We start from the raw sequence: 26,241 nt of genomic DNA, 5'->3' as shown, positions 1-26,241 counted from the left end.
ATAAGCTCACATTTACTTCAGCACTAGCTGATATCCTACCGCCTGTTCTTCCAGTTCCTTTTGGTGAGTTCCATTCTAGTCTCCACAACTGTATTCCCCCATCAACATTCAAAGCCAGGGTCATCTTTAAATGGACTATGTATATGTCACTGTTTCTTGCAAAGCAGCAAATCACAGTCCCCAATAAACATCCATTGATTTATTAGGGCACATCAACCAGTATCTTTTGTTACTTTGATTACGAGATCTTGTACAAATCTTGTAATCTCCTATAAAATTAGACCAGAACAAGAAAGGAATGGTTTCTTTTGAGGCAGAAATGAAGAAAGGGAGCTGTAGGTAGGAAAAAGTTAAAATATCAATGATCATAGAAAAGAAAAGTAAGCAGGAAAAAGGATGGAACTTGAGAGCTTTATGTTAGTTGAAATAAGCCAAACTCAGAAAGTTAAGGTTTGTATGATTCCTCTCACATGAGGAGTCTAGAGAGAAAAAAGGGGCAAAAAAAGTGGTTGTGAGGATCTCATGAAAATGGAAGAGACCAGTACAGTAGAGAAAAGGGACCAGGGAAAGGAAGGAGAAAAGGGTAGACACTGGTAATGACATTGACCAAATTATATTGTTATATATTGTGTACATGTACAAATATGTAAGAACAAAGGTCACTATTATGTATAGTTATAATGCATCAATAAAAAATGAGAAAAAAGAAAAACAGGCTAATTAAGGTGAACTACCAAAGGATTATCCTTTTATGAGAGGTATTTGGAGACTATTCATTCATTTCTCACTTCTTTCTTGGTTCTCTTTCACATGTATTAAATACCCATAAAGAATCAGGTTGTTAGTCACAGGACAGCCAAAGTTAAATACCTTATGATCAAAGCCTTTAAGGAGCTCACAGTCTGAAATGGGCACCCACTTTTTTTATTCATATTGAAACTTAAAGGTGACAGGAAATGGTAGTTTCTGGTGTGAAGCTCATATTGGATACAAGAAACAGCATTATTAGACAAGGCACAGGTTGGTGCATAGTAATATGTGATGCCCGTTTAGGACCCTGGACACAGGAAATCCTGGGACTGTATCCTGGAATTGCCTGGGAGATAGTCATCACACATCCCTAAAGAGTTGGCACTTAGTGGTGCGTCATGGAGCTAGCTAAGTGCTGCCAAGTTGTAATAATGACACCTTGACTTGAAACTAACATCTAAATCAGTTTGTCACTGACGCACAAGGGAGAGGAAAAGTGATTTATTTGATTTTTAGCAAGGAATTGTAAGTAAAGTGAATACCAGATATTTTAGGGAAGGTTATCAGAATAGATTAGGCCCAGTTGGGTTTATTCCAGATAGTACCTACCTGGACCAAGAAGGAGAAATGCATAAAACTCAGAGAGTTAAGAATCAACTATCTTAAGGAGTCAGGTAAACTTTCTCCTTAAATTACTCAGAAGTTCCTCTAAGGAAGCTGTCCCACTTGTTTGAAAGCACAGAGTACAATGGTTAGTCATATTAGAAAGGATGACAGTAACAAATTAACACAAGGTGCAATGGTTGAAATTATATTGCAAAATTTTTAATAAGAAACAGGTCACCCAGTGGAGATTAAACCAGATATTGTGGGGAAAAAAAAAAAAGTGCTATCAGTGAAGCTTGTAAAGAAGCAGAGCTAAATTTTTAAGCACGCAGCTAAATGCCTGTGCTTCTCGTTGCTTGTGGTCTCACTTCTAGTTTTGTAATAACCCAGGTGTACTCAGCTATCTCAAAAGCTGTTATGAAATTCTGAAAACCACATATCTACTAAAATAAATAATCAGGAGTAGAAAAGTATACTTGATGGGAACTCATGAGATTTAAATTCTGTTCTCGTTTAGCAAATGAAATTTCTTTATGACCCTCAATTTTTTCATTTTTCAGTTAGGGAATCTGGTAGGGGTGGGGATTGTACCAGGAATTGAACTCAGGAGCACTTAACCACTGAGCCATATCCCCAGCCCTTTTTGTTATTTTATTTAGAGACAGGGTCTTGTTGAATTGCTTAGGACCTCGCTGAGTTGCTGACACTGGCTTTGAACCCACAATCTTCATGCCTCAGCCTCCCAAGCTATTGGGATTACAGGTATGTACCCCAGCATCTGGCTGGGAATCTGTTTTATGTAGTCCTACTTAATGATACAACTTTGTCTTTTTTGCACAACTTAGGCCTTGTGTATGTGTTTGGAGAGTTAGTTATTAGTGACTTGGACATCAGAGTTTGGCAACTTTCCAATACTGGTATTTAATTATAACTTGCTAAATAACCTTGTATTTTTTTCAAGAAAGTGGATGAAATTTTGTCATGCAACTGGGAAGACCCTCAGAGGACTCAAAAGAACATAAGGAGGGGAAGATTAAATACTTTTTGATGGCCTGAAATCAGTGCAGACAAGATGATGTACCACAGAAACCCAGTAATGGGGGCTTTTTCTACCACATTGTTATTGAGAACTGTGGTTGTGCATATGTGTGTACTCCCTTTTATAGTGTCTTTTTTTTCCCCTTTTACATTAATAGCTGACTTTTTAAAAGTATCAAAATATTGCTTCTCTGGGATCTTGTGACCTTTAAGTCATGTTACTGATTATTTTAGCTTTGGCAGATGCAGGAATTATATCTCTGATTTTATAGGTTTACAACTGAACAAAGCCTTTTGTTTTCCCCTGCTAGGCTCGTAATAGAGCAGAACAATTGGGTTTTTTGTTTGTTTTTTATTTGAAAAATCATCCTGAGTTGTAGTCAACACCCATCCCAAGCATGCCAAATCAAGTGTTATAGCCAGTCAACACTTTAGTTGATAGGGGAAGGTCACCTTGGGGTCAGGCATTAACCATGAAGAATTCATATATTTCACCCATTAGATTTACTTGTGATGAAATTCTGAAGTACAGGATATTGTGGCAAGAAGTGTGCAAATGTTTAGGTTGCCACCACTTCAAGCGGTTGCTCACAACACAACCAAGGTGTGGCCCGTGTCCCACACAGGTCCTATCTTGCTGATTATTTATGGTAATTACACAGGAGGTGAACACACAGTACAAGCTGGAAAAATAAAGAAGATATTGTGAGAGTTAAGGGGAGAGGAGGGAAAGGGTGGAGAGAGGGAAGGTAGTGAATAGAAAGGGTGTGGTGTGTGCTCTGGTTTCTGAAAACCTTCATGTCTAATCAACCATCCAGTAGAGATCAAGGTGTCTGTAGCACTAAAACTTCTAGAAATCTTGTTCAAGTTTCTGTTTTCAACTACTGCTTTTGAAAGGTACTCCAAGTATACATTGAAATAGTGAGCTGTTTTTTTCATGTAAAACAAGACAACAAAAAACCCTCATTTTCAGTGTCTCTTATTTTAGCCTTTATAAACTTATCAGAAACACATGTATATGTCATAACATCAATAGTTGATATTTCAAACGTTTTTATTTATTGTTCTTCTGTTATCTGACTGAACAGTTCTTTCCATAGCATCTGAAATTTTAAAAATACACATTTCAAAAAGGTTTCTTGGTTTAAAAGGTTTCAAGCCTTTTCATTTACTTTTCTGTTTTTTTTAAACCTAGTGAAGATTTTATGAGTTTTTAAAAATCCATATTATATCTAATCTTTAACTTTGGTGTATATTTTGGAAATCTGCCCAAGCTTCAGTTTACTTCATAGTAAAATGGAATTTGAATATTTCCTAAAGATTGTTGAAAGAACTAAATGATACAGTGTAGAGAAATCACTCTCACAAACCACGGTTATGGTTAACTTAATTAATGATTGTAAGTGTAGAATTAGCCTGACAGACCCAATTTAATCTTCAAGATGTTTGTTACATGGATATTAAATGATTCAAAGTACAACTTACAGGTATGACTTTAGAGGCCTGTGAGAGTTTCACTGTTCAAAACTTTGCATCTATTCATCTTCTCTGTGGGCCAGAAAGGCTCACTGGTATAAATAGGTAGTAAAATGAGATCTGTGGGATGAGTAGGAGCAAAGCAGCTGTGGGGAGAGGGAGTCAACTAAGAATAAACAATGGGGGAGATTGGGAATGGGCACCAGGAGAGGAAATGAACATGTACAAAGACTTTCAGAGGTTCCCCAACATGACTGTGCTTTGGAATCACCTGGGGAACTTTAAAAACATCTTGATGCTTGGGTCCCACCCCAAAGGTTCTGATTTTATTGATCCAGGTGGCCTGGGCTACAGGATATTTTTGAAATTCTTATGTGCAGTCAGTGTTCAAAACCAGTACTCTCCAGGCAAGAAGTCAGGAAGCCACAGGAAAATAGACACAAGGGTAAGGAGGGAGGATGATAGGTTAAGATGGGAAAATGACTATGCAAAGGATCAGGGGACATAATGCAACCATTACAAAATAAGGTAAATCTCTTCTTTACTCTTTGATACTGTCTTGGAAAGTTGTCTGCTAAATTAAAAACTCCAGTGGAAGAGGAATGTAGATAGTATCAAACTAGGTGACAAAAAAACTGTGCAAGTGTGTGTGTGGGGGGGGTTGTGCATATGTATATAAAACTTAGGATGAGCCACGACCAAATTTTAATGTAGTTACTTCTACTGGATTTGGAATTGTACAATGAGTATTACTATGAACTTATTTTTCAAAGTTTGATGTTTTAGACAAAGATTCCTTTTACCTACCTTGAATTGATTTCTCTACCTTAGCTATCAAGGGTTTTCACACAACAGTTGAAGGCATAGAAATACAAAACATCAAGCAGCTTAATATTCATCACCTGCTCAGATGGAGGTGGCCCTCATTAGGAAGGATAATCAGGCTTCTGATCACGGTGGCTCTGATATGACTGGGTTACTTCCTTATATATGTTAACCCCAGATTTGAGGAATACTTAAGTGCAAATCATCCTTCTTGCTATTCAAAAATCTGATGACAAAGTCTCTGAAGCTTTCCAATACATTAATAGAACAAAGAATTGTTTTGAAGAGTCGAAGTATTTTCAGGTGAAATTTTTGAACGTAGTCTGAATTTAGTGCTGGTAGGAGAATGTCTGTGCTAACTTGTCCTTTAATAAATGCTTCCAACTGATCAGTATCAACTTCTACATCTGCAAACACTGCCATTAATCTTTTATTTGACATGACATCTAGAAGAAAAATGATAGCAACCTCAGTAAAGATATTTCAAACATCTAAGCAATTGTGGAACAAAAATGTGTCATCTAGTTTATGCAAACCCCCAGGGGAGAAGAAAGTGATCTTATTTTCACTCAAGAATATTTACCCTAATCTACTGCCAACATTTTTAAATTAAGGATTTCCTCTAATTGCTAAAAAGTAACACCCAACTTCACTTACTAAAAATTTACTCTCATCTCTAGATTCCATAGGTTTATGGATAATCCCTAAATTACATCAGTTTTAAAGTGATTTAATGATTTTGAAAGAAATCAGCATGTTCAATATAACAGTGACTTTTGCCTATGTTCATTGCAAAATACAACATATTTGGGAATATTTAAAGAAAACAGAATAAAATTTAAAATTACAAAATAAAAACTCATGTTACAATCCCACGAGTTAGGAAATAAAACATTGCTGCCAACTGAGAAGCATCCCTGCCACCACATGAATCTCTTCTAGACTGTATCTTCCTTCCTTTCCTCAAGACTTAACCCCTTTTATCACTTCACAGTAATCACTTTTTTGATTGTTATAGTTGTTTTTTTCTTTTACAACCTAAGTACTTATTCCTTTTTCTGAAATTTATATAAATAGATGTATACTAATAGTTTTCCTTTGTATCGTGATTCTTTTGCTTAACATTATGGTTGTAGGATTTATCCATGTTTGCATGCAGTAACTGCAATGTGTTCATTCTCATTGCTAAGTAATAATCCAGTGTAGAACATACCACCTTTTTATTATTCTACTTTCAATGATCTTTGTTCTTTGGGGTTTTTTAAAAGTGATTCTGCCTTTAGAAATCAGATGCTTTTTATTAATTACCACAAATTAAGGAAGATGACAAGCAAGATAGAATCATAGACAAGCTCATTGAAGGAACTTCTAGGCCTGATGCTTTGCATAGGCATTCTTGAGACAACAGAGCATTTATACGTCCTATAAGACACGTAACTCCCTGCGTGCTTTGACCCTGTTAGGCTGTCACTGCAGCTGTGTGACAGGTGCACACACTTTTTTCCCCTAAACAGTTGCAAGGAGCCTTCCTGACATCACCTACTTATCCTTAGATGGTCCTGAGGCTTAAACAAAACACTGCAACATATGGTGATTCCTCAAATCTAGGAATGGAACCACTATATGACCTGGCTATCCCACTCCTTGGGTATTTATCAAAAAGAAGTAAAATCAGCATACTATCATGATTCTGGCACATCAATGTTTTTGGCAGTGCAGTTCACAATAGACAAATTATGGAACCAGATCAGATACCTGTGAACAGATAAATGCTTAAAGAAAATGTAGCCTGAAATTATGGTGTTTGTGGCAAATAGATGGAACTGCAGAACATCATTGTAAGTGAAATAAGCCAGACTCAAAGTCAAGAGTCAAATGTTTTCTCTCACATGCAGAAGTTAGACCAAAATAAGGATGAATAGAAAAGGGAGTGGGAGGGAATCCCATGAAAACAGAAGAGAGATCAGTGGAGTAGAGGTAGGGGATTAAGGAGGAAGGAGAAGGGATAGAAAAAGTAAGGAAGGGTGGTATGAAATTGACCAAAAAATAATTATATGATATCATAGACAGAGTGAGGAAGGGAGAGAAAGGAGAAATTCTAGGAAGTCAATTATGTTACACACTTGTATAACTATGTCAAAATGAACCCCAATAGTATGTACAACTCTTATGCACTACTTTAAAAAAAAACAAAAAACAAAAAAACACTGCAACAAGTAAATGATCTCTTCCATTCCCTTCTAGAATCACTGCAGCAAAAACAATCACCTTTTCTAACATTGCTGAGTTGGTGCATAGGTAAAAATGAGTTAATGAAACTGAGAATTTCTGGGACATATTACTGGTAACATTACTCAATTCTGGAATACGGAAATTTGCAAAGTTTGCAGCCAAAGCATAAAACTTGTTTGACTCTGAAAATGTTCAATTTCATATTAATATGAAGTGCAAATATAACAATAGGTTATTCTTTAGATTTATTATGTGAGGAGCAATTTTTAAATCAATTTATAGAAATACTAAACAAATAATTCCCAAATTAGTAAATACATCTGCTAAATGTGATTCAAAAATAAAGCACCCATAGGTTCAATCCCTGGTACCAAAAGGGACCTCTCACATGGTCCCTTCTCTAGTTAGATTAGAAAAATCTTGGGGAATGACTGTTATTAGCCTGGCTTGGTCTACTCACTGGGACTTGAGGTGGTTGTAAAGTAAAACTGGCAGCTCCTACTAGAAACAGGTGTCAGGGGACAAGTTCTACCACAGAAAGGAAGATTGGGGTGTCATATGTAAAAACAATTAATGTAGTAAAAATTGGAGTAATATTAAATTTAAATCAACTGACTTGTTCATAAATAGCAGAACATACAGAAAACCTGATAGGAAAAAATGAAATTACTAGCTAAACTATTATTTCTTAAACTTCTGCGTCCCTACTAATGTAACCAAGAATTTCCTGTAATTATAAAATTTCATCTCATCTTACTAGAAGAATTTTTTAAAATAAGATTGATAGCATGAATATAAATTTAAATTTAAAGTCTAAGTTTTGTTGGTGTGATGATAAAATAGTCGTTTTTTCCCTACCTCAGAGTAGAATTGGGGGAGGCTAAGGCTCCAATGAGTTAAAGATCCAGCTTCAGGCTGAATCCATGCTCTGGCCTAGGAAGTATTGCTGCTGGAAGTTCCAGGGTCCTTAATACTGCTTTTCAAGAGGTGCTGGAGGTTGCCTCTGTACACTACTGCCCACCACACGTGTAATTCCTGAGGCTGCCAAACCTGGTTAGATTGCATCCCTCTGTGATGAGGCTACCTTTGTCAACTTGGTGGTGAGCCTTTGTGCTGAGCACCAGATCAGCCTAATAAACGTTGATGACAACAAAAAACTAGGGGAATGATAGGGCTCTGTAAAACCGACAGGGAAAAATCCCTAAGATGGCTGGTTGCAGAAAAATAAAAAATTTGACTCCCCCTCCCCAACACACCCTGCATGGAAAAAAGTTTAAAAGTCATAGCATATAAAACCAAACATTTTTTTAAATGACTAAAAATTTATTAGCAAAATATTTATCTCAATAGTTTAGAAAGTACATTTTATAAAAAATAAGAGTAAGACCCACTTGAATCAAATGGATGAAATATGATATGTCAAGAACTATGTAATGTTTTGAACAACCAATAATAAAAATTAAAAAAAATAAGAGTAAGGAAAATCCTAAACAAAAGAGCAAAATTAGAAGATATTCAAAATAAACATATCACTGAAAGAATCCTCAATGTCAATGCTAGTGCTTTTGAAAAGCAAATAAGCCACATGCAGTGGTGGACACTTGTAATTCCAGTGACTCAGAAGACTGAGGCAGGAAGATTATGAGTTCAAAGCCAGTCTCAGCAATTTAGTGAGGCACTTAGCAATTCAGAAAGATCTTCTTTCTAAATAAATTTTTTTTAAAAAAGTGCTGGGGATGTGATTCAATAGTAAAGCACCCATAGGTTGAATCTCTGGTACCAAAAATAAATAAATAAATAAATTTTAAAAGCAGATGAAATTTAAAGAGCTTTAGTAAATTCCAAAATTCAACAAGTAAAAATTATGTAAATTATATATAGAATTACACATACATGCATATATAATGATGTTTTGCTTGATTGAAATATATTCTGTAAAATTCATCTTAAGATCATTTTGCCATTTTCCAAATATGTGAGTGTAATGACAAGAATCTAGATGATACAGACTAGTACATGGCTAGGCTATTTACTGTATCCATTGTTTTAAATAAAGTCTACCACTGACCAAAGCACCATAATGCCACATGACTGATGTTATGAAGTTTAAAAAAATCAGTGTAAACTTTATAGTGAAATTAATAAGTGAGAAAACTCCCCCTAAAAGTTTTCCTTGCTATTTAGGCAATGATACATCATAGACATGGTGTTGGGAAGGGAAAACATGATATTCATTCCAAAAAATGATATTAGGATATTGAGAAATCTGTGTGATAATAAAAAGCTACTGTACTCTTCACTCATAGCACGTAACAACTTATTTTTACATACTAAATATTGAAAATGAGAATTAATAATAAATAATACTTAAATACAAAAGAAAACATAAAGCATTTAAAAGTTAACAAAAAAAAAGAGGGAGATAGAATGTCTATGTTGGCACAGACCTGAAATACCCTGCACTCTGGAGGCTAAGGTGAGAGCATCACTATTCTAAGGCCAACCCATAAAACTGAGCAAAACCCCATCTGAAAATAAAATTTTAAAAGTAGCTGAGAATATAACTCATTAATAGGATGTACTGGCTTTAATCACTCTCACAAAAAAGGAAAAGAAAAAGAAATAGTTATTTCTTTTCAAAGCTATACAAAATAATTTCTTAAATTTGTAAATTATAAAACATAAAAATAAAAATTATATTCAAATTATTCCAATAAAGTGTGCAAGGAGATTTGACTGGGTGAGAGAAACTAATTGCTTCACATATAATCAAACACTTATAAGAAGAAAAAACAGACAGATTGCAAAAAAAAAAAAAAAAAAAACTGTAGGCAAGTGCCTTGAATATTCATTTTAAAAGGAGATATCTAAGTGATCAATAATCATAAAAAACTCAATATCTTTAAAAATTAGGTAATGAAGCATAAAAATCATAAAATCACTGAAATAATAACACCTGTACATATGAGGATACAGCTATATTCCTCCTAAGTTAAAACACAGGGCATGGTTAAAGTGGATGTATATTTAGGAAGAAATATATATTCTATTGTGGAAAATAATCTTTCTAGAGGACAGATACTTTCTTGTTGTATTATATCCAGTTTGAAAAATAATATAAAACACCATGTATGTTTTATGTAGATGTCACATGAATTTTGCATTTCAGATGTAAGCATAATTTTTAAAAAGTGTACAGAGTTTGAAAAAATAAAAAATACAGAGAAGCACATAAAAGACCCAATTGTACATTCTATTAATAGATGATAAAATTGTCATTATAAAGAAGACCACTTCTCCCAACTTAACCTATATAATTCCCTGTAGAAATCTTACCATAATTTGCATTTTGTTAAAGAAGGAATCAAAGCAAAACTTTTTAAAATTCTCCTGAAAGGCTAATTGTATATAAAATTAGCCAAAAACTCTCTGATATATGAGTGAAAGTACCAGCTATCTTTACCTGACACTAATACATTTTTAATTTGTTTTAAAAGAGCCCCAATATTTTTATATTTAAGAATCTAATGAATCTGACAAACTGAGCCACCATTCCATTGAAATGTCTGTCATTTTCACTGACTGGCCAACTGTCCTGTAGAGACAAAGAGAAAGAACCACCCAACCCTGATTGACAGAGCAGAGCGATTTCCAAAACAGGAAACTAGTTGACTCGATCATACTAATACCTAACACAGCAATTTCCTCTTCTGAATGCATGTATTTGTATTAAACTGGGGAACATTTCTAACTTGGTTTATTAGCTAGAAAACGATGCTCTTTGATAACATTTTCACAGTTTAATAGCATTAAATGAAACAAGAGTGAGCTGTGACAGACTCCATTTCAACTCCATCCCTTTTTGTCACCTTGATATTTTTTAATAGTCAAGGAAAGTGTTTATGGTATATTCAAAGTTGAATTTCATCGCAAAAAAACAAATAACCATAGAAATTCTATAGGTTTGTTACTAAATATTAATATAATATTAATATTGCTAAATAGTAATGTTATCAGAATGGTTTATTCAGAACCTCCAAATCACTAAGTATGAACTGTGTTGGTTTTAGATGAAATCCCCCTTTTCTTTTTAATATTTATATTTTAGTTGTGGTTGGACACAATACCTTTGTTTTATTTATTTTTATATGGTGCTGAGGATGGAACCCAGGGCCTTGCATGTGCTAGGCAAGTGCTCTACTGCTGAGCCACAACCCCAGCCTTGAAATCCTTTTTTCATTCAAAGATTAAAGATAAATATGTTAGAGTGTTTGAAGATTTTGTTATGCAGAGATGCTCATCAAAGCCAAGACTTGAGGCAGTAAATAATGGTAGTAGAAGAGCACTATTTGTGGTTTATTTTTCTATTCATCTCTTCCCTTTAAATTTACATATTTAATAACAACTGAGGTTATACTGGGAGAGAATATATTTTTAAGTTTTGGAAAGCCTAAATTCTGAATGTGGAGCAAATGATATCTAAATTCTTGTAAGTTTGATATCTTCACAAGCAATCTGCATCTTAAGACTGAATTTTAAGAGGAAGTGAGGGGAAAGGGAAAAAAATATAAGGGGGAGAAATGAATTACAGTAGAGGGGGTAGAGAGAGAAGAGGGGAGGGGAGGAGGGGAGGGGGGATAGTAGAGGATAGGAAAGGCAGCAGAATACAATAGACACTAGTATGGCAATATGTAAATCAATGGATGTGTAACTGATGTGATTCTGTAATCTGTATACGGGGTAAAAATGGGAGTTCATATCCCACTTGAATCAAAGTGTGAAATATGATATATCAAGAACTATGTAATGTTTTGAACAACCAACAATAAAAATTTTAAAAAGACTGAATTTTGCCTTAATTCAAACTTTACCTCAGCAGTATATTTTATACACATGTAGGCATACATACACTCACATAACAGGTGACATTAATATAAGTGTTATGTACATTAAACTTGATAGTTGAGAATTGTTTCATTTTTCTGTATTATTCAGAGTAATAATTTTCAACTATTAAAACATTAAATTTGTAATTTCAGAGATTGATTTATAAGGGATGATTCATTCTGGGATTTGGCATAAAACCATGTTATTAAAGTATAGGACAAAACCATGTGTTAATAAAAAAGATTTATTTTCCTCCCTTCTATGCCTCTATAGTGAAGCAAAAACAATAAATCACTGTGTCCTGAAGAATAGGGAAATGTTTTCATTCCCATGCCAAGGAGGAATATATTGAACTGCAACAGATTGCTTATGCTGATGATATGGGAAAACAGGCAAAATTAAGTCATCTAATAAAGCTAAATTAAATTGGGTAAACATGGTCTAGTTTATTACTAAATAGGCAACCTACACCATAAATACTTAGTGGGAAAGCAATGTGGACAAAGCACTATGACTGTAGGAAAGCTAGAAGTAAGTGTGCTTGTTAATGAGGCTGACTGGCCCTTAAGCAGTGTGCTAGGCTTCCCTTTTCTAAGTTCAGGTCTGTGGAAAATTGGTTGTCTATGAGTGTGCAGATCCATCATATCATAGTACAGGATGGTGCTCCCGTTCTGGTCATATTCTTGCATGGGCATTGTTGAAACCCCACAGCAAAGGAAGTCGGTCAATGGAAGAGATCTTTCAGTGTCACCAAAAGCTAGTAATCTAGCTTGTTGGCTTCCATATCCAGATTTGCCACTGATTTGCTCTGTGATAAAACAGGCCTTAGTTTAGTAGCAATGTGGACAAAGCACTAAAATAAAAGCCGCTTTGCAGCAGGCCTGGTAGCACATTTAATCCTCTTGAAGAGCTCTGAAATCCCCGGCCATGTGGTTAAGGGAATAGTACATAGTGAAGGGGTTTGGTCTTCTGGGAAGAGAAAGTATTAGGCAGGAAAAGTCTTTCTGTAATAAGTACATGCCAGAAATGTGATTAAGGTTTACTTACAAAAATTTAAAAGAACATTAAATTTGGCCTAGAATGCAATCTTGAGAAAATACAACCACCTAGCCATAAGTATTAGGTTTGATCATTTGAAATGTGAAGGACTGTAAATACTTGAAGAATTAGAAGGCAAGAATGACTTACTTGAAAGGAAATAAGAAGCGCCATTTATTGAAAACCAACCATATTTTAGGCATTCTCTTGGAGGCAGATTAGATCATTTTCACAATAATCATTATAACAGTCTTAAAAGGCAGGTATTGTTTTCTTCTTAACAGATAAGCAAACTGAGGCTAAGAGTTCCTTAATTTGCCCAAGGTGATGTAGCAATTAAGCGGCAGAGTCAGAATTTAAACCCAGCTGTACGCTGACTCCAACGCCTTTAGTTGTCACTCAAGGTTATGGGTTAGGAGGGATGAGGCAGAGAATTTATGCTATTCCAAGAGGAGGGCTGGCTTGATAATGACTTTTCACAAAGTAGGCATTGATTCCCTAATTGAAGAGTCCAATAGATTTGTTTGTTGCAGGTTAACGTAATCAGATTTTTTTTTTTTTTTTTCTCCTGTGGCGATCCCTAGAGAACTACAAGAGAAAGAGAGGAATTCCAGGGAAAATACTGGACTCTATATGAAACAAAATTATATTTGCACCACCAGTATAGTCACTGAAAAAAAAAAGATGATTGTTAGTTTATTGCACAATGAAACAATCACTTGTTTTTTATTAAATATAGATGTTTTAAAATATGATATATCCATATCATACTTTTAAATCAGGGTCTTCAACTTTATTCCCAAAGTGAATAATTGATATTGTATTGATTGATACTAATTGCACTTGCTTTTAGTATTATTTAAAATTCAAGAGTAAAACATTTTCTGCCAAATGACAATTTCCCTAGAATTAAGAAATTCTGAACTTTGTAAAACATACTTTTAAAAGTGAATAAATAATATGATAAATAGAATAAATAATAATAAATAGAAAAGAAAGAAAGAAATTGAAGGATTTTCTGGCACGAAAACAATTGCTTGGGAAATGTACCCCTTACTGTCAAATGAATGGAACAGGAGAGAGTGCTTGTTAAAAAAAAAAAAAAAAATAGTCACTTGCTTTAACATCAAATAACTAAGAATCAGTGATAATGGATAGAGCAAAAAGATCTGGGTTTTATTTCCAGTGCTTTCACCAATTAAAACTTGGGTAAGCTGCTAAATTGAGAGGGTTGAATTTTCTGATCTAAAATGTGTTATGCAGCTCAAAGTCTCAATATCTGTATTTCCTAAGAGCAAGATGAATATCTTATAAAATATTTTCTCAAGCAAGGTTAGACTCATAATGACTTCGAGTCACTGAGTGTTCCCTGGATAATCACTCTGGAGGTACCATATGAGAAGATCTTTCCTTGGCTCTGTGTATACACATGATGTAATGTTTTAAGAGGCCCCACCTTGTCTGGTAGAATCATTTTATCAGTTGAGTTCTGGGCTGACAGCTCTAACAGGAGCACTCACATAGAGCTGTGTATGAAGTTTAAAAGGCCTTTCACTATGGAATTTGGAAGAATCAACACTGTAGTGAACCAAGAATAAAAAGTTTCATTACCCACACTAGTGGCACTTACTCTGGCAGTACCTATGCTATGTGAAACAAGCAGTTGTGCAAATAAAGTTGTACTTAGTAAGGAATTCCCAATCAATGAAGGGGAAGTCCCAGTGATCTCTCAGCTCTTACTGCCATCATGCATTTACCGAGCCAGCCTCTTTAAGGAAGCCTTCTTGAAACTTCTTCCAAGTATTGTGGAAATTCTGGCATTTAGCCATGATTAAAGAATCATCAGAGTTTTTCTACGTGGGTGAAGGAAGTCACTTTGCTATACAGATTACTTGAATAATCTCTCAGTGGAATAATAGGATAAACTAAAGCAAATAAACTTCACATTTCTCTGGCACTTCACTCTCCCTTCCTGGTTATCTCTTTCTTTGCTGTATTATTTTTAAAAGCAAGAAGCATATTCACAGAAAAAATGTATCACAGACATACAAATGTAATTACTCAGTTTTTGCTCAAACTTCACTTTTTTTGCTTTGAAGCAGTAAGTCAGTTTTTCTCCCTTTTGAAGATTTGATCATTTAGGTTTTAGATTAGATATTTAGACTAGTGATCAGCATTTATGGTTCACAAGCTAAATATATTGCTTATTTTCTGACAATACACACCTACCAGCAAGAAAGAAGGGGAAATAAGGGATATTTATCCTTGAGATTTCTATCAATGGATCATAAACAGTGCAGTTCAACAAACATGTAGCAAATCCTGTGCTAGGTACTGGAGGTACAAATCTTGAAAAATAGTGATTATTGCTCTCAAGGAACTTAAAATTAACTTATTTATAATTATGGTAATAGTAATGCTCATAATGTCAAAGATTTGTTGAGCTGTTCCTGTAATGCCAAATAGCACTAAATATTTTAGAAAAATAATCTCATTTAATCATCCCTATTTCCTGCTGGGGGTACAGACTATTATTTTCCTCATTTTATAGGTTAGAAAATTAAATATCAAGGCAGGATTTGTCCAAGTTCACACTTGTAATGAATGACAAAACTGCGTTTGAACTTTGGTCTGTCAGTTTTAGAATACCCTCCTTTTAATTGGCATCTTAAAGACTGCTAGGAGCCCAGCTAACAAGAAGAGGGAGAGGAAAGGGAGGGAGGGAGAGATGGAGGGGGAGAGAGAGAGAGAGAGAGAGAGAGACTGATTTCATGGAAGGACCTTACAGTAACCTATGGTTCTAGAGATTGATGAATACTGGACCTTCATAGAGAATCTTATCAAAAATAATATATTTCCTTTCATCTCATTCTTTAATTCAGGCATTTTTGGAACTGCATGTAGGTTGCCAGGAGTTTAACCAGGAAGAACATGATTCCTGTCTTCATAGACATTATACTTAGCAATTCATATATCTAGAAACTTCAGATTCTCAGGAATTTGTAAATATAAAACAAAAAAATGAGCTAAAATTACCCTGCAAATATCTATGCAAAAATTGCTGATATCTTTACATTTTCAGTAGAAACATTTAAAATGCAGGAAAAGATACTAAGGACATGGCTACCACAACAAAATGAAGAGGTGTCCTTAATTGTTTTTATAGAATTTTTAAAAAGTAATAAAAAAGTAAGGAAGATTGATTTGATCCTTCCAAACAGTAAGTATTTTAATATATTCCAGGTATTCAAAATAAGTGTAATTGCCTGTCTGCTACATGATTTTCAAGATTATCAAAACTTTACTTCAAAAAAAATCTATTTTATGAGAAAAGCTATACGGTAAGAAGTGTTTTTTGATATGAGATGCCACCAGGCTTGATAATTCAAGGAAGCATGTCAAGAATTAAGGACCATAAACTAAGATAAAAGAGAAAACTTGTGGAAAAGTTTTTGTTGTTGTTGTTCATAGCAGAGTAAACATAGGATTCATTTTTATTATAGCTTCAAGTTAATGAGTATTTCGTAAAGATTAGAGGAGAAATTTCTACTTTATAGTTCAGCAGGTTCACTCAAGTGCTATTGCATATTTGGTCTGAATAAAATTTTTTTTAGTATGTCAGCAAGCAAAGCTAACAGATAAACTATTCTTTATTGCACACAGATGACTCTGGGAGGTATAACAGAATATTCTTTAAAAATCAATGAAAAATGAGTTATGCTTATAAGGCTAATTTTTCTTAACCTGTGGGAGTATGAAAATTCAAATATACATTATTCTCTTTTTATAAAATACTTTTTTAGTTGTAAATGGACACAATATCTTTTTATGTATTTATTTTTATGTGGTGCTGAGGATCGAACCCAATGTCTCACACATGTGAGGCAAGTGCTGTACTACAGAGCTACAGCTCCAGCCCCACATTATTCTCTTTTACATGATCATCGAATATCTTCAAACTTAATTGATCTCTTGAGGTAGTGCTACAAATACTTTTAGAAAAGCGATTTTGAGACTTCAAATTCTGTATTACATTTAAAAATTTTTATTATTTGTCAGAATTCATATTTGAAGGTAGTAGGTTTAGTTTGGGGGATAGAGTTGAAGGCTCTGAGACAAGTCTTGTAAATAAGAATGGCTTATAATCTAAAATGAGCTACGAGTTATGTTGCTAAGGTAATAAGACATTCTGATATGAGTCTTCAGAAAACAGAAGAGCAATGATAGGAGAGTCATGTTGCAATAATGATTTGTTTGGTTAACAACCCTGAAAGGCTGATCAGCTGGAATGCCAACTGAAGGTACAAGGGATTTGAGTGACTTGTTTATGGTGAACTCAGTAGAGCAAACAGTGGAATCCATAGCTGAGCTTTTATTTGAGGTTGTACTCACCAAGGTGGAGCATCACTGCTTATCTGAGCTGGACTAACCAAAATGACAGGTTTTATTGTGGGATAAAGGGAAAGAATGAGGAATCCTGGTGATAAAGGGGAAGGTTCTGTGTACTTTTAGGTTATATGAATAATGTAAAATTTTACTTTTTCTCAAAGAATTGAGACTAAGAGCATTTGATGAGGATCAAATCAGGCAAATTATTTTAATTATATTGATCAGTAAAATAAAGGTTGTCATTTGTCATTGTTCTTTCTTCTTTCTTTTTACTTTTGTTAACAAGTTAAGATTCATAAAATAAGGAAATAAAAGAAATTTCTCATTAGCATCCTTCAACTCCACTATCTCTCTTTTGAAAGCTGACATTCTGTTCAAAGTATTACAGAGTTCTTTTCAAGAAGAATTTTATAAAATCATATAAAAGTCATGTCTTTGTTTTTGCTGCTGTGACAGAATACCTGAGAATGGGTACTTTATAATGAGTAGAAATTTATTTCTCACTATTCTGGAGGATGGGATGTCCAAGGTGAATATGTTGGCTCTGGTGAGGGTCTTATTGCTGCTTCATTAACATTGTAAAAAATATCACATGTCAGAAGGGGAAAAAAGAGAGGGAGGGAAGGAGGAGGGAGGGGGGAGAGAGAGAGATAGAGAGCACAAAAAGAGATCAAACTCACCCTTTTATAATGAATTTGCTCCTGTCATAACAGCATCAACCCACTCATGAGGGCAGAGCCCTCCTGGCCAAATCCTTCTCAAAGGTCCCACCTCCTAATGTTATCAGAATGGCAATCAAATTTCAACATGAGTTTTGAAGGGGACAAACATTCAAAATCATAGCAAGGTACATGTACTTTCATCTATTTAAATTACCTTCTTTAGATATGTTTGGGATGATAATACCTAAGTTGTCACAGCATGTTGAAGTTTTCAAATAACTTTCATAGTAATTTGAAGTAGAAACTGGAAAGGTGCATCAGTCAAGGTGCTCCAGAGAAACAGAACAAATAGGGTGTTTTATTGTTCATTAAGAAATTGGCTGACACAATTGTGGAAGCTGGTAGGTCTGAAAACTGAAGTAGGGCAAGCTGGCAGCCTGAAAACTCAGGCAGAATTTTTTTTTTTTTTCCCAGAGAAATCTTGGTGTTTGCTCTGAACACCTCAACAAACTAGATTAGACCTATCCTCATTATAAAGGGTAATATTTTTCTTATGTAAAGTCAAGTGATTGTAAATATTAATCACATCTACAAAATACCTTCTTGAGTTTTGGGTTTTTTTTTTTTTTCCTCATTTGTCATGTAGAAGTTTAGTAAAGTTAAACCACCCTACTAAATCACCCACTGGTAATTGACAGAAACCAGGTTATAGTGCATATTCAGTCTCCTAGCTTACCATCTCCATTCTATCATATTTTCCTTGAATGTTTGCAGCAGGGCTCAGAGCTCTTAGAATTTAACAGGATTATTTCCTCAGTCACAATGAATTTTCTTTTTCATGTTTCATGGTTATTTAACAATTTTTTGTTCTTTATTAAAAAGATTTTTTTCTTGCTTTTTTGTCATTTATTCTTTCATGTATTCATTCCACCTAAGTTATGTGATTCTAAGAATCTAGCAGAGCATGCAGTTTTACTTGTCACATGAAAAATTACCCTGATGTAATGGTATCCTTCAAGTATACTACCAGGCAAGCTAACTCAGAGTTCATAGAACAGAATGGCTCGTGGGCAAAGTTAGGATGCTCAAATTATAGTTCATTAAACCATACAGACCTGGGAAAAGAGATAGAATGGGTTACCATACTTAGACTAGGTTACTGGTAGGACCATACCACCCGACTCCCTGATGCAAAGTTCCTATGTTCTCTCTCTCTCGGCCGCATCAGCTTCCCAGCTTTTGATGTGACTTTGAGAAGCAGAACTTAGATATGAACAAGGGGCCCAGAAATGGGAGGCATTTGGGGCCAATGATATATACTTGCTATATCAGAAAATGCAGGGGCAAGTATACCTGACACAACTGAGCAGGTCAGTTAGCCCGCTGAGCCATTATGGCTTGAAACATGTAGGGCCAAAATGAGATCATCATGACTCAGGAGTCATGATCATGAATTGGTCTATCTATTATTGAATAACACCCTTTCCATCATATTTTCTATTGATTCTATCAATTCTACCTTCTGGAGATTGTCAATATACTTGATATTTCTGGACCTTACATGTACTTGTTTTTACATGTACTTGTTAATCATTTTTATACTTAACAATCCTGTGAGATTCAAGCATAAATCATAAACTAATATTTTACTTACTGTGTATGCTTTATACTTACTAGCTTCACTGTTTGTTTTCTTTTTCTTTCTTTCTTTTCTTCTTCTTTTTTTTTTCTTTTTGATACCAGGGACTGAACCCAGGGATACTTAATCCATGACCCACATCCCCAGTCCTTTTTATTTTATTTTATTTTTTTATGTAGAGTCAGAGTCTCACTGAGTTGCTAAGTGCCTTGCTAAATTGCTGAGGTTGGCTTTGAACTCACAATCCTCCTGCCTTAGCCTCCCGAGCTGATAAGATTACAGGCTTGCGCCACTGCACCTGGCTCACAGTTTGCTTTCTTGTGTTTTAGAGCATATTGGAACTTTTCAAATAATTCACACCTTATAGTATTGGAGGAAATAATCGCAACTTTTATAAACCTTCGAGTCAACAGGAAATCTTAAGGATGAGTCATAAATTATAACCTTGTTATGGAATATTGCCTATCATGAATTGGATTCAAAACCAAATACAAAAACAAACAGGAACATTGTGTGTCTCCCAATTTAAATAACTATAACCAGAAGGGAAAAAATATCTGTATATATGTAAATACTATTACAAAGAAAATGTCACAAAATAAATGGAGGGGGAATGCTACCTTTAAGAGAATAGCAAAATGTTCCAAGAGGAGTCACTGAGGTCAGATTTAATAAATACAGGCTTGCAAGATGGCTAGTTGAGAAGATGAAAGCAGGCAGTACCAAATATACAGGAAAGACGTGGAGGAAGACAAGAACATAGCATGGTCAGGGAATGTGGCAGGTTTGGAATGGGTGGAATGCAGACTTTCTAAGGTTTAAAGATTGATATGGTAAGGCAATTTGTGTCCACAATATGGGTGGACTCATAAGACTCTGTTAAGAATGTTGGACTTCATCTTTAGGCAGAATTGTAAGAGAAGTCACGATTGGGTGTGACATAATCAGATTTATCTTCCCAGAGATCATCCAGTTTGGGTCAGACAGCTCAGATTCTGATCTTGGTTTCTACCTCAAGGCTTTGAGAAACTACTGTTTCCTGCCAGCCTCTCCAGCTCTGTCCAACAAGCACTCATGACCCAGCATCAACAGCCTTTTGTAACCATCAGCCAACACTCTTCCTCCTTCAAACACAAAGAAGAGCACTTAGTACTTTTTGGTTATACTCCAAGTTGAACTTTTCACTTGTATCTGTATATGCAAATCAACTATCTCTTTACATAGCCAGAATCCGATTCTTTCTGGAAAGTCCTTTTGGATTGAAAAAAAGAAAAGAAATTGGAGCATGAAAATATCAGTTTAGAAATCGTAGGGTTCATCTTCCTCATTTCATTTGCTCTGATTTTTTTATAACAGTTTTGAAAACATTTTGTGTTATTTAGTTCTTATGTATTCTTAAAAAAAATTTTTTTTCCTTCATTTATTGCCTTCGATGTGTTGCTAAGTTCACCCCAGGGGTAGATTTTTTTTTTTTTTTAATGTGGTGCTAGGGATTAGAATCCAGTGCCTTGTGCATGCAAGCAAGCACTCTACCAACTGAGCGATAGCCCCAGCCCAGTTCTTATGTGTATTCTTGTGCATGGTTCCCTTAAAGTTTCATGTAAGTCTTATTGCTTATTTCCTACAATTATGTATCTTTAGTTATTTATTTTTTATAGCAAAACTCTAACAAATAATGGCACTAACTTCCTAAGCAGCTCAAAGTGTAATTATTTTTATTATTCATAAAAATTCAAGTTGGATTTTTAGAAAAGTAAATACAGGAGTTTGGATGTATAGTTCAAGGTACAGAAACAATGGCTGACTTTATTTCTATCATTCTTGTTGCAGAATGTGGCTTGGAACAGAAAACAAGAAAAAGAATATAGTTCTGGTAAGAGGTTAAATTAACTGAACTTCAATTGTAGGCACTTCTGTTCATTTCTGAAAAGGCTTTCTGTTAATCTTCTGCTGGAACATATTAAATGTCTCCTTTTTTGTGAATGATACGAATTCAGGTGTCACTCAGGGTTGGGAAACACTCCTGCTGATTGATGCCTGGGAATCCTTAGGGCTTCTAGACTGAACAAAAGTGTTCTCTCCAAGTGCAAAGGCTCAAATACCTGTTGTTCCCTCTCCTCACCACAACCCCTCAGGAAGTATCTGTTATTCAAATAATGATTTAAACAAATAATGCTTGAAATCTGTAAGTGAAGTGACAAGAAATATATAGAATTTGTTATGCTTACAACTACATTTTGCATTAGCTTTATTCACTACTGGGATGTGTCAAATCAATTCTGATGTTAAGTTTTAAGTTTAAAAAATATTTAGACATTGGGCTGGGGATGTGGCTCAAGTGCTCACCTGGCATGCGAGCGGCCCGGGTTCGATCCTCAGCACCACATACAAACAAAAGATGTTGTGTCCGCCAAAAACTGAAAAATAAATATTAAAAAAAAATATTTAGATAATCTCATATGAAGAAGTGTAAATTGGAATATGAATTTGAAAGTTGTTATTTAATGATATTTATTTAGTGATCATGTACATAGCCCTATCCTAGAGTGTGTGTGTGTGTGTGTGTGTGTGTGTGTATTTTTGGTACCAGAGATTGAACCCAAGGGCACATAACCACTGAGTCACATCCCTTGCTCTTTTTTTAATATTTTATTTTATTATTTATTTATTTTTTAGTTGTCAGTGGACCTTTATTTTATTTATTTATATGTAGTGTTAAGAATCGAACCCAGTGCCTCACACATGCTAGGCAAGTGCTCTACCACTGAGCCACAACCTTAGACTCTTTATATTTTCTTTTAAGACAGGGTCTCATTAAGTTGTTGAGGCTGTATTTATGTATACAAATACATACACAAATGTATATACTTATATAATGTATATATTTTTACATATATATGTATACAAACATATAAATATTTATATATGTTCATATGTGTATGTATTTCTATACATAAATACAGACTCAATATACACATTTGTATACAAAAATATAAGTATACATACAATTTTCCAAATAAGTAAGTTTCAAAAATTGTGTGTAGTAGTTTGGTGTTTTTTTTTTTTTGTTGTTGTTGTTGTTGTTTTTTTGTTGTTGTTGTTGTTTGTTTTTTTGATACTGGGGATTAAACTCAGGGGCACTCAAACACTGAGCCACACACCCTAGCCCTATTTTGTATTTTATTTTAGAGACAAGGTCTCACTGACTTGTTTAGCACCTCCCTGTTGCCGAGGCTGGCTTTGAATTCGTGATCCTCCTACCTTAGCCTCCAGAGCCGCTGGGATTATAGTCGTGCATGCCACCATGCCCAGCTATAGTGATTTTAAACTAAATGAAGGAAAAAAAAAAAACACCAATAATGCTAGACTTTTTATAATCTGAAGATTAGGGGGAAATATTTAGAGACACTTAAGAAAAAAGGAAATCTGTAGAATCCATAAGAAAAAGAGAGATAAATTCAACTATGTAGACATCTTAACTTTTACATAACACAAAATTCATGAATATTCAAATAAAACAAAAAAATTAGAAAAATACTTAAAGAATACATAGCTGAGAAAAAGAAAATTTTCTTAAATTAAAAAAGCTTTTAAAATTCAACAAAAAGACAAAGCTTCCACTAGAAAAATGAACAGAAATTGTGAAGCACTTTATAGAAAAAAATACAAATATCTAATAATTATATGAATGATGCTCAACCTCAAACACAATTAAAGAAATGCAAAATAAAATGTCATTTTTAAAGTCAGATTTCTAAGGATAAAAAGTTTGAACATGCCAGGTGCATTGGTGCATGCCTGTCAACAAAGTCGCTCCCGAGGCTAATGCAGGAGGATCATGAGTTCAAGCGCTAGGAAAGTGGCTCAGAGGTTAAGTGCCCCTCAGTTCAATCCCTAGTACCGAAAAAAAAAAAAAAAAAAAAAAAGGTTTGAACATATACTCAAGGCATTCTCTAACATTACACTTATATATGTATATGTAATACATACATATATGTATATGGATACAGATATCATCAACAGAGATAATTTGGCAATATCTCTCATTAGAAATGTATAGGGTGGGTACACTCACAAACATATGTAAACATTTATTGTCATGAATGTTGTGCCACTGTAAGAACAATAAGACAAAAATATTTAAATGAGTATCAATAACAAACTTGCTATTTACTTCCATACAATATGTTCCTATACAGACACAAAAGAAGGTGCAGTGTGGACAGATAGATTAATAGACTGATAGATAAAGATAGAAATTTGGCAAAATGTCCACCCTGAAGAATTTTGTGTATAGTATGTTTGCACTTCTGTTTTTAAAAATAAGTCAAGGCAAGGAGAAGTTGCAAAAGAAAATAACATAGATATAAAATTTCATCAAAATTATGATTTTTTTTGTTTCAAGAGACATCATGAAGAAAGTGGAAAAACACCCCAACATCCCATGCAATGGGAGACAATAATATACGTAATAAAGAACTTCTATCCAGAATAAAGAACTCTTGTAACCTGAGAATAAAAACACAACAAAATTTAAAATTGGTGAAGGAGCTTGTTTTAGTCAGTTTTTTTTTTTTCTGCTGTGACCAAAGGACCTAATAAGAACAATTTTAGAAAAGAAAAAGTTCATTTGGGGGCTCACAGTTTCAGAGGTCTTAGTCCACAGATGGCCAACTCCAATCCTTATGGCATGAGGGTGGGCAAGTATGGCAGAGGAAACCAGTTGGGAACATGGTTCCAGGAAGCAGAGAGAAGGAAAGAAAGAGAGCTCCACTAAAATATATACCCCAAATGCATGCCCCCAGGGACCCAACTTCTCCAAGAGTACCCTATCTACCTACAGTTATGTTAATCCATATCAGAATATTAATTCACTGATTAGGTTAAGGGTCTCATAACCAAATCCATTTGATATATAAAGTGTTTTGCATTAACTCATGGGAAAATTTAGGGGACACCTCATAGCTAAAACATAACAGATCTGAAAAGACATTTTTCCAAGGAAGATATACCAATGGCCAATAAGCACATGAAAAGATGTTCAGTATGAAAACCACAGTGAGGTATTTTTTCCATTAAGATGGCTAAAATAAAAGACAGATAATAGCAAGCATTGTTCTTATTAGGTCCTTAGTGAAGATGTGAAGAATTGGAACATTCATATAACACTGATGAACCTGTGAAATCACTCAGTAATGTGGGGTAGCAGTTTGGCAGTTTCTCAAAATATTAAACTCAGAGTTTGAAAGATGACCCATCAGTTTCATGCTTATATATTCAATAGAATTCAAAGTAGATGTTCATACAAGACATGTACATGAATTTTGTAGGAACAGTATTAATAATGCCCCAAAAGTGAAATCAACTGACGAATTGATTAAAAAAAAAAAAAAGCGTGGCATAGTAGTAGTTCTCCTTATCCATGAGGGATCCATCCCATGGCCTGCAGTGGATGACTGAAAATACAGATAGTACTGAATTCTGTATGTACTATGCTTTTTTCCTATGCATACATAAGTATGATGTTTACATTTACTTACATTTTCTTTATAAATTAGGCACAGTAAGAAATTGACAACAATAACTAATAACAAAATAGAACAATTATAACAATGTGCTGTAATTAAACATCTGTGTGAATGTGGTCTCTCTTTCTCCATCTCCCAAATGTCTTATTTCACTGTACTCACCCTTCTTGGGATGCTGTGAGATGATATAATGCTTATGTGATGATGTGAAATGAGGTGCATGTGGCATAGTGTTAGGCTGTTGTTGACCTGTTGACACAACGTCAGGAGAATCTTCTGACTCAGGGGATCCAGGTTCATTAAGCAGTGAAGATGTTGATGGTTAGAAGTACTTTATAGTGTCTCTTTGGCATATATAAGTTGCCAGTCTCAATTACTATTCTAGCAGTTCAGGGCTATTATTAAGTAAATAATAACTATGTGTATTCTTCTGTAACATTCTATTTTCTATTTAACATCATATTTTAAAACTTATTGTTTACTTTTTTTTTGGAGGGGGGAAGGTAGTGGTGATTGAATCCAGGAGCACTTTACCACTGAGCTACAGCCCTAGTCATTTTTATTTTTTATTTTGATACAGGCTCTTGCCAAGTTGGCGAAGCTGTCCTCAAACCCATGATCCTCCTACTGCATCAACCTCAGAGTGGCTGGGAATACAGATGTGCTTCATGGCTCTTGGCTATTTTTAAAAAATCTCTACAACATTCCAGTGTACTATAATTTGTTTATCTACTCTATGTTTCATCAATATTTGAGATATTGGAGGCAATTTAAGACTTATTCATCTTTTGAGTGTTTTCTTATATATACTTTTATGGAATTTTATAATAAATTTGTAAGAATACGTTATATATTTTGTATTCTCAATCATTGCCAATTTTTAAAAATGTTATTATATATCTTATACCCTTATTTATTTATTTTTATGTGGTGCTGAGGATCTAACCCCATGCCTCACACATGCTAGGCAAGTGCTCTACCACTGAGCTATAACTGCAGCCCCAATTCTTGACAATTTTATGTAAGCAAATAACTTTCCCTAGTTTTTTGCTTTATCTTCACTCTTTGATGCTAGAGTTTTTTAACTCAGCAAAATTATAAACATTTTATATTTTGAGATAATTTTGTACAGTTGTGGATACTATGAAGATTTGATGAAGAGTTCTTAATT

General features: G+C 34.5%; 1 protein-coding gene across 1 annotated transcript in view; it reads left to right on the top strand.

Annotated features, from left to right (window-relative positions):
- Abcd2 (ATP binding cassette subfamily D member 2) overlaps positions 1-25,832 on the top strand; it is a 110,507-nt gene extending 84,675 nt beyond the window's left edge. Inside the window, exons 10-11 of the mRNA XM_076854310.1 lie at positions 21,373-21,415; positions 25,651-25,832. Of these exons, the coding sequence (XP_076710425.1) occupies position 21,373 (1 nt within the window). The 3' untranslated portion in view covers positions 21,374-21,415; positions 25,651-25,832. The remainder of the gene's footprint in view (positions 1-21,372; positions 21,416-25,650) is intronic.
- The last annotated feature ends 409 nt before the right edge of the window (positions 25,833-26,241 follow it).

This window comes from Callospermophilus lateralis, chromosome 4 (genome assembly GCF_048772815.1).
Source record: "Callospermophilus lateralis isolate mCalLat2 chromosome 4, mCalLat2.hap1, whole genome shotgun sequence".
NCBI lineage: Eukaryota > Metazoa > Chordata > Mammalia > Rodentia > Sciuridae > Callospermophilus > Callospermophilus lateralis.
The sequence above is the reverse complement of the archived record's forward strand: the minus strand, read 5'-3'. Positions and strand labels throughout refer to the sequence as shown.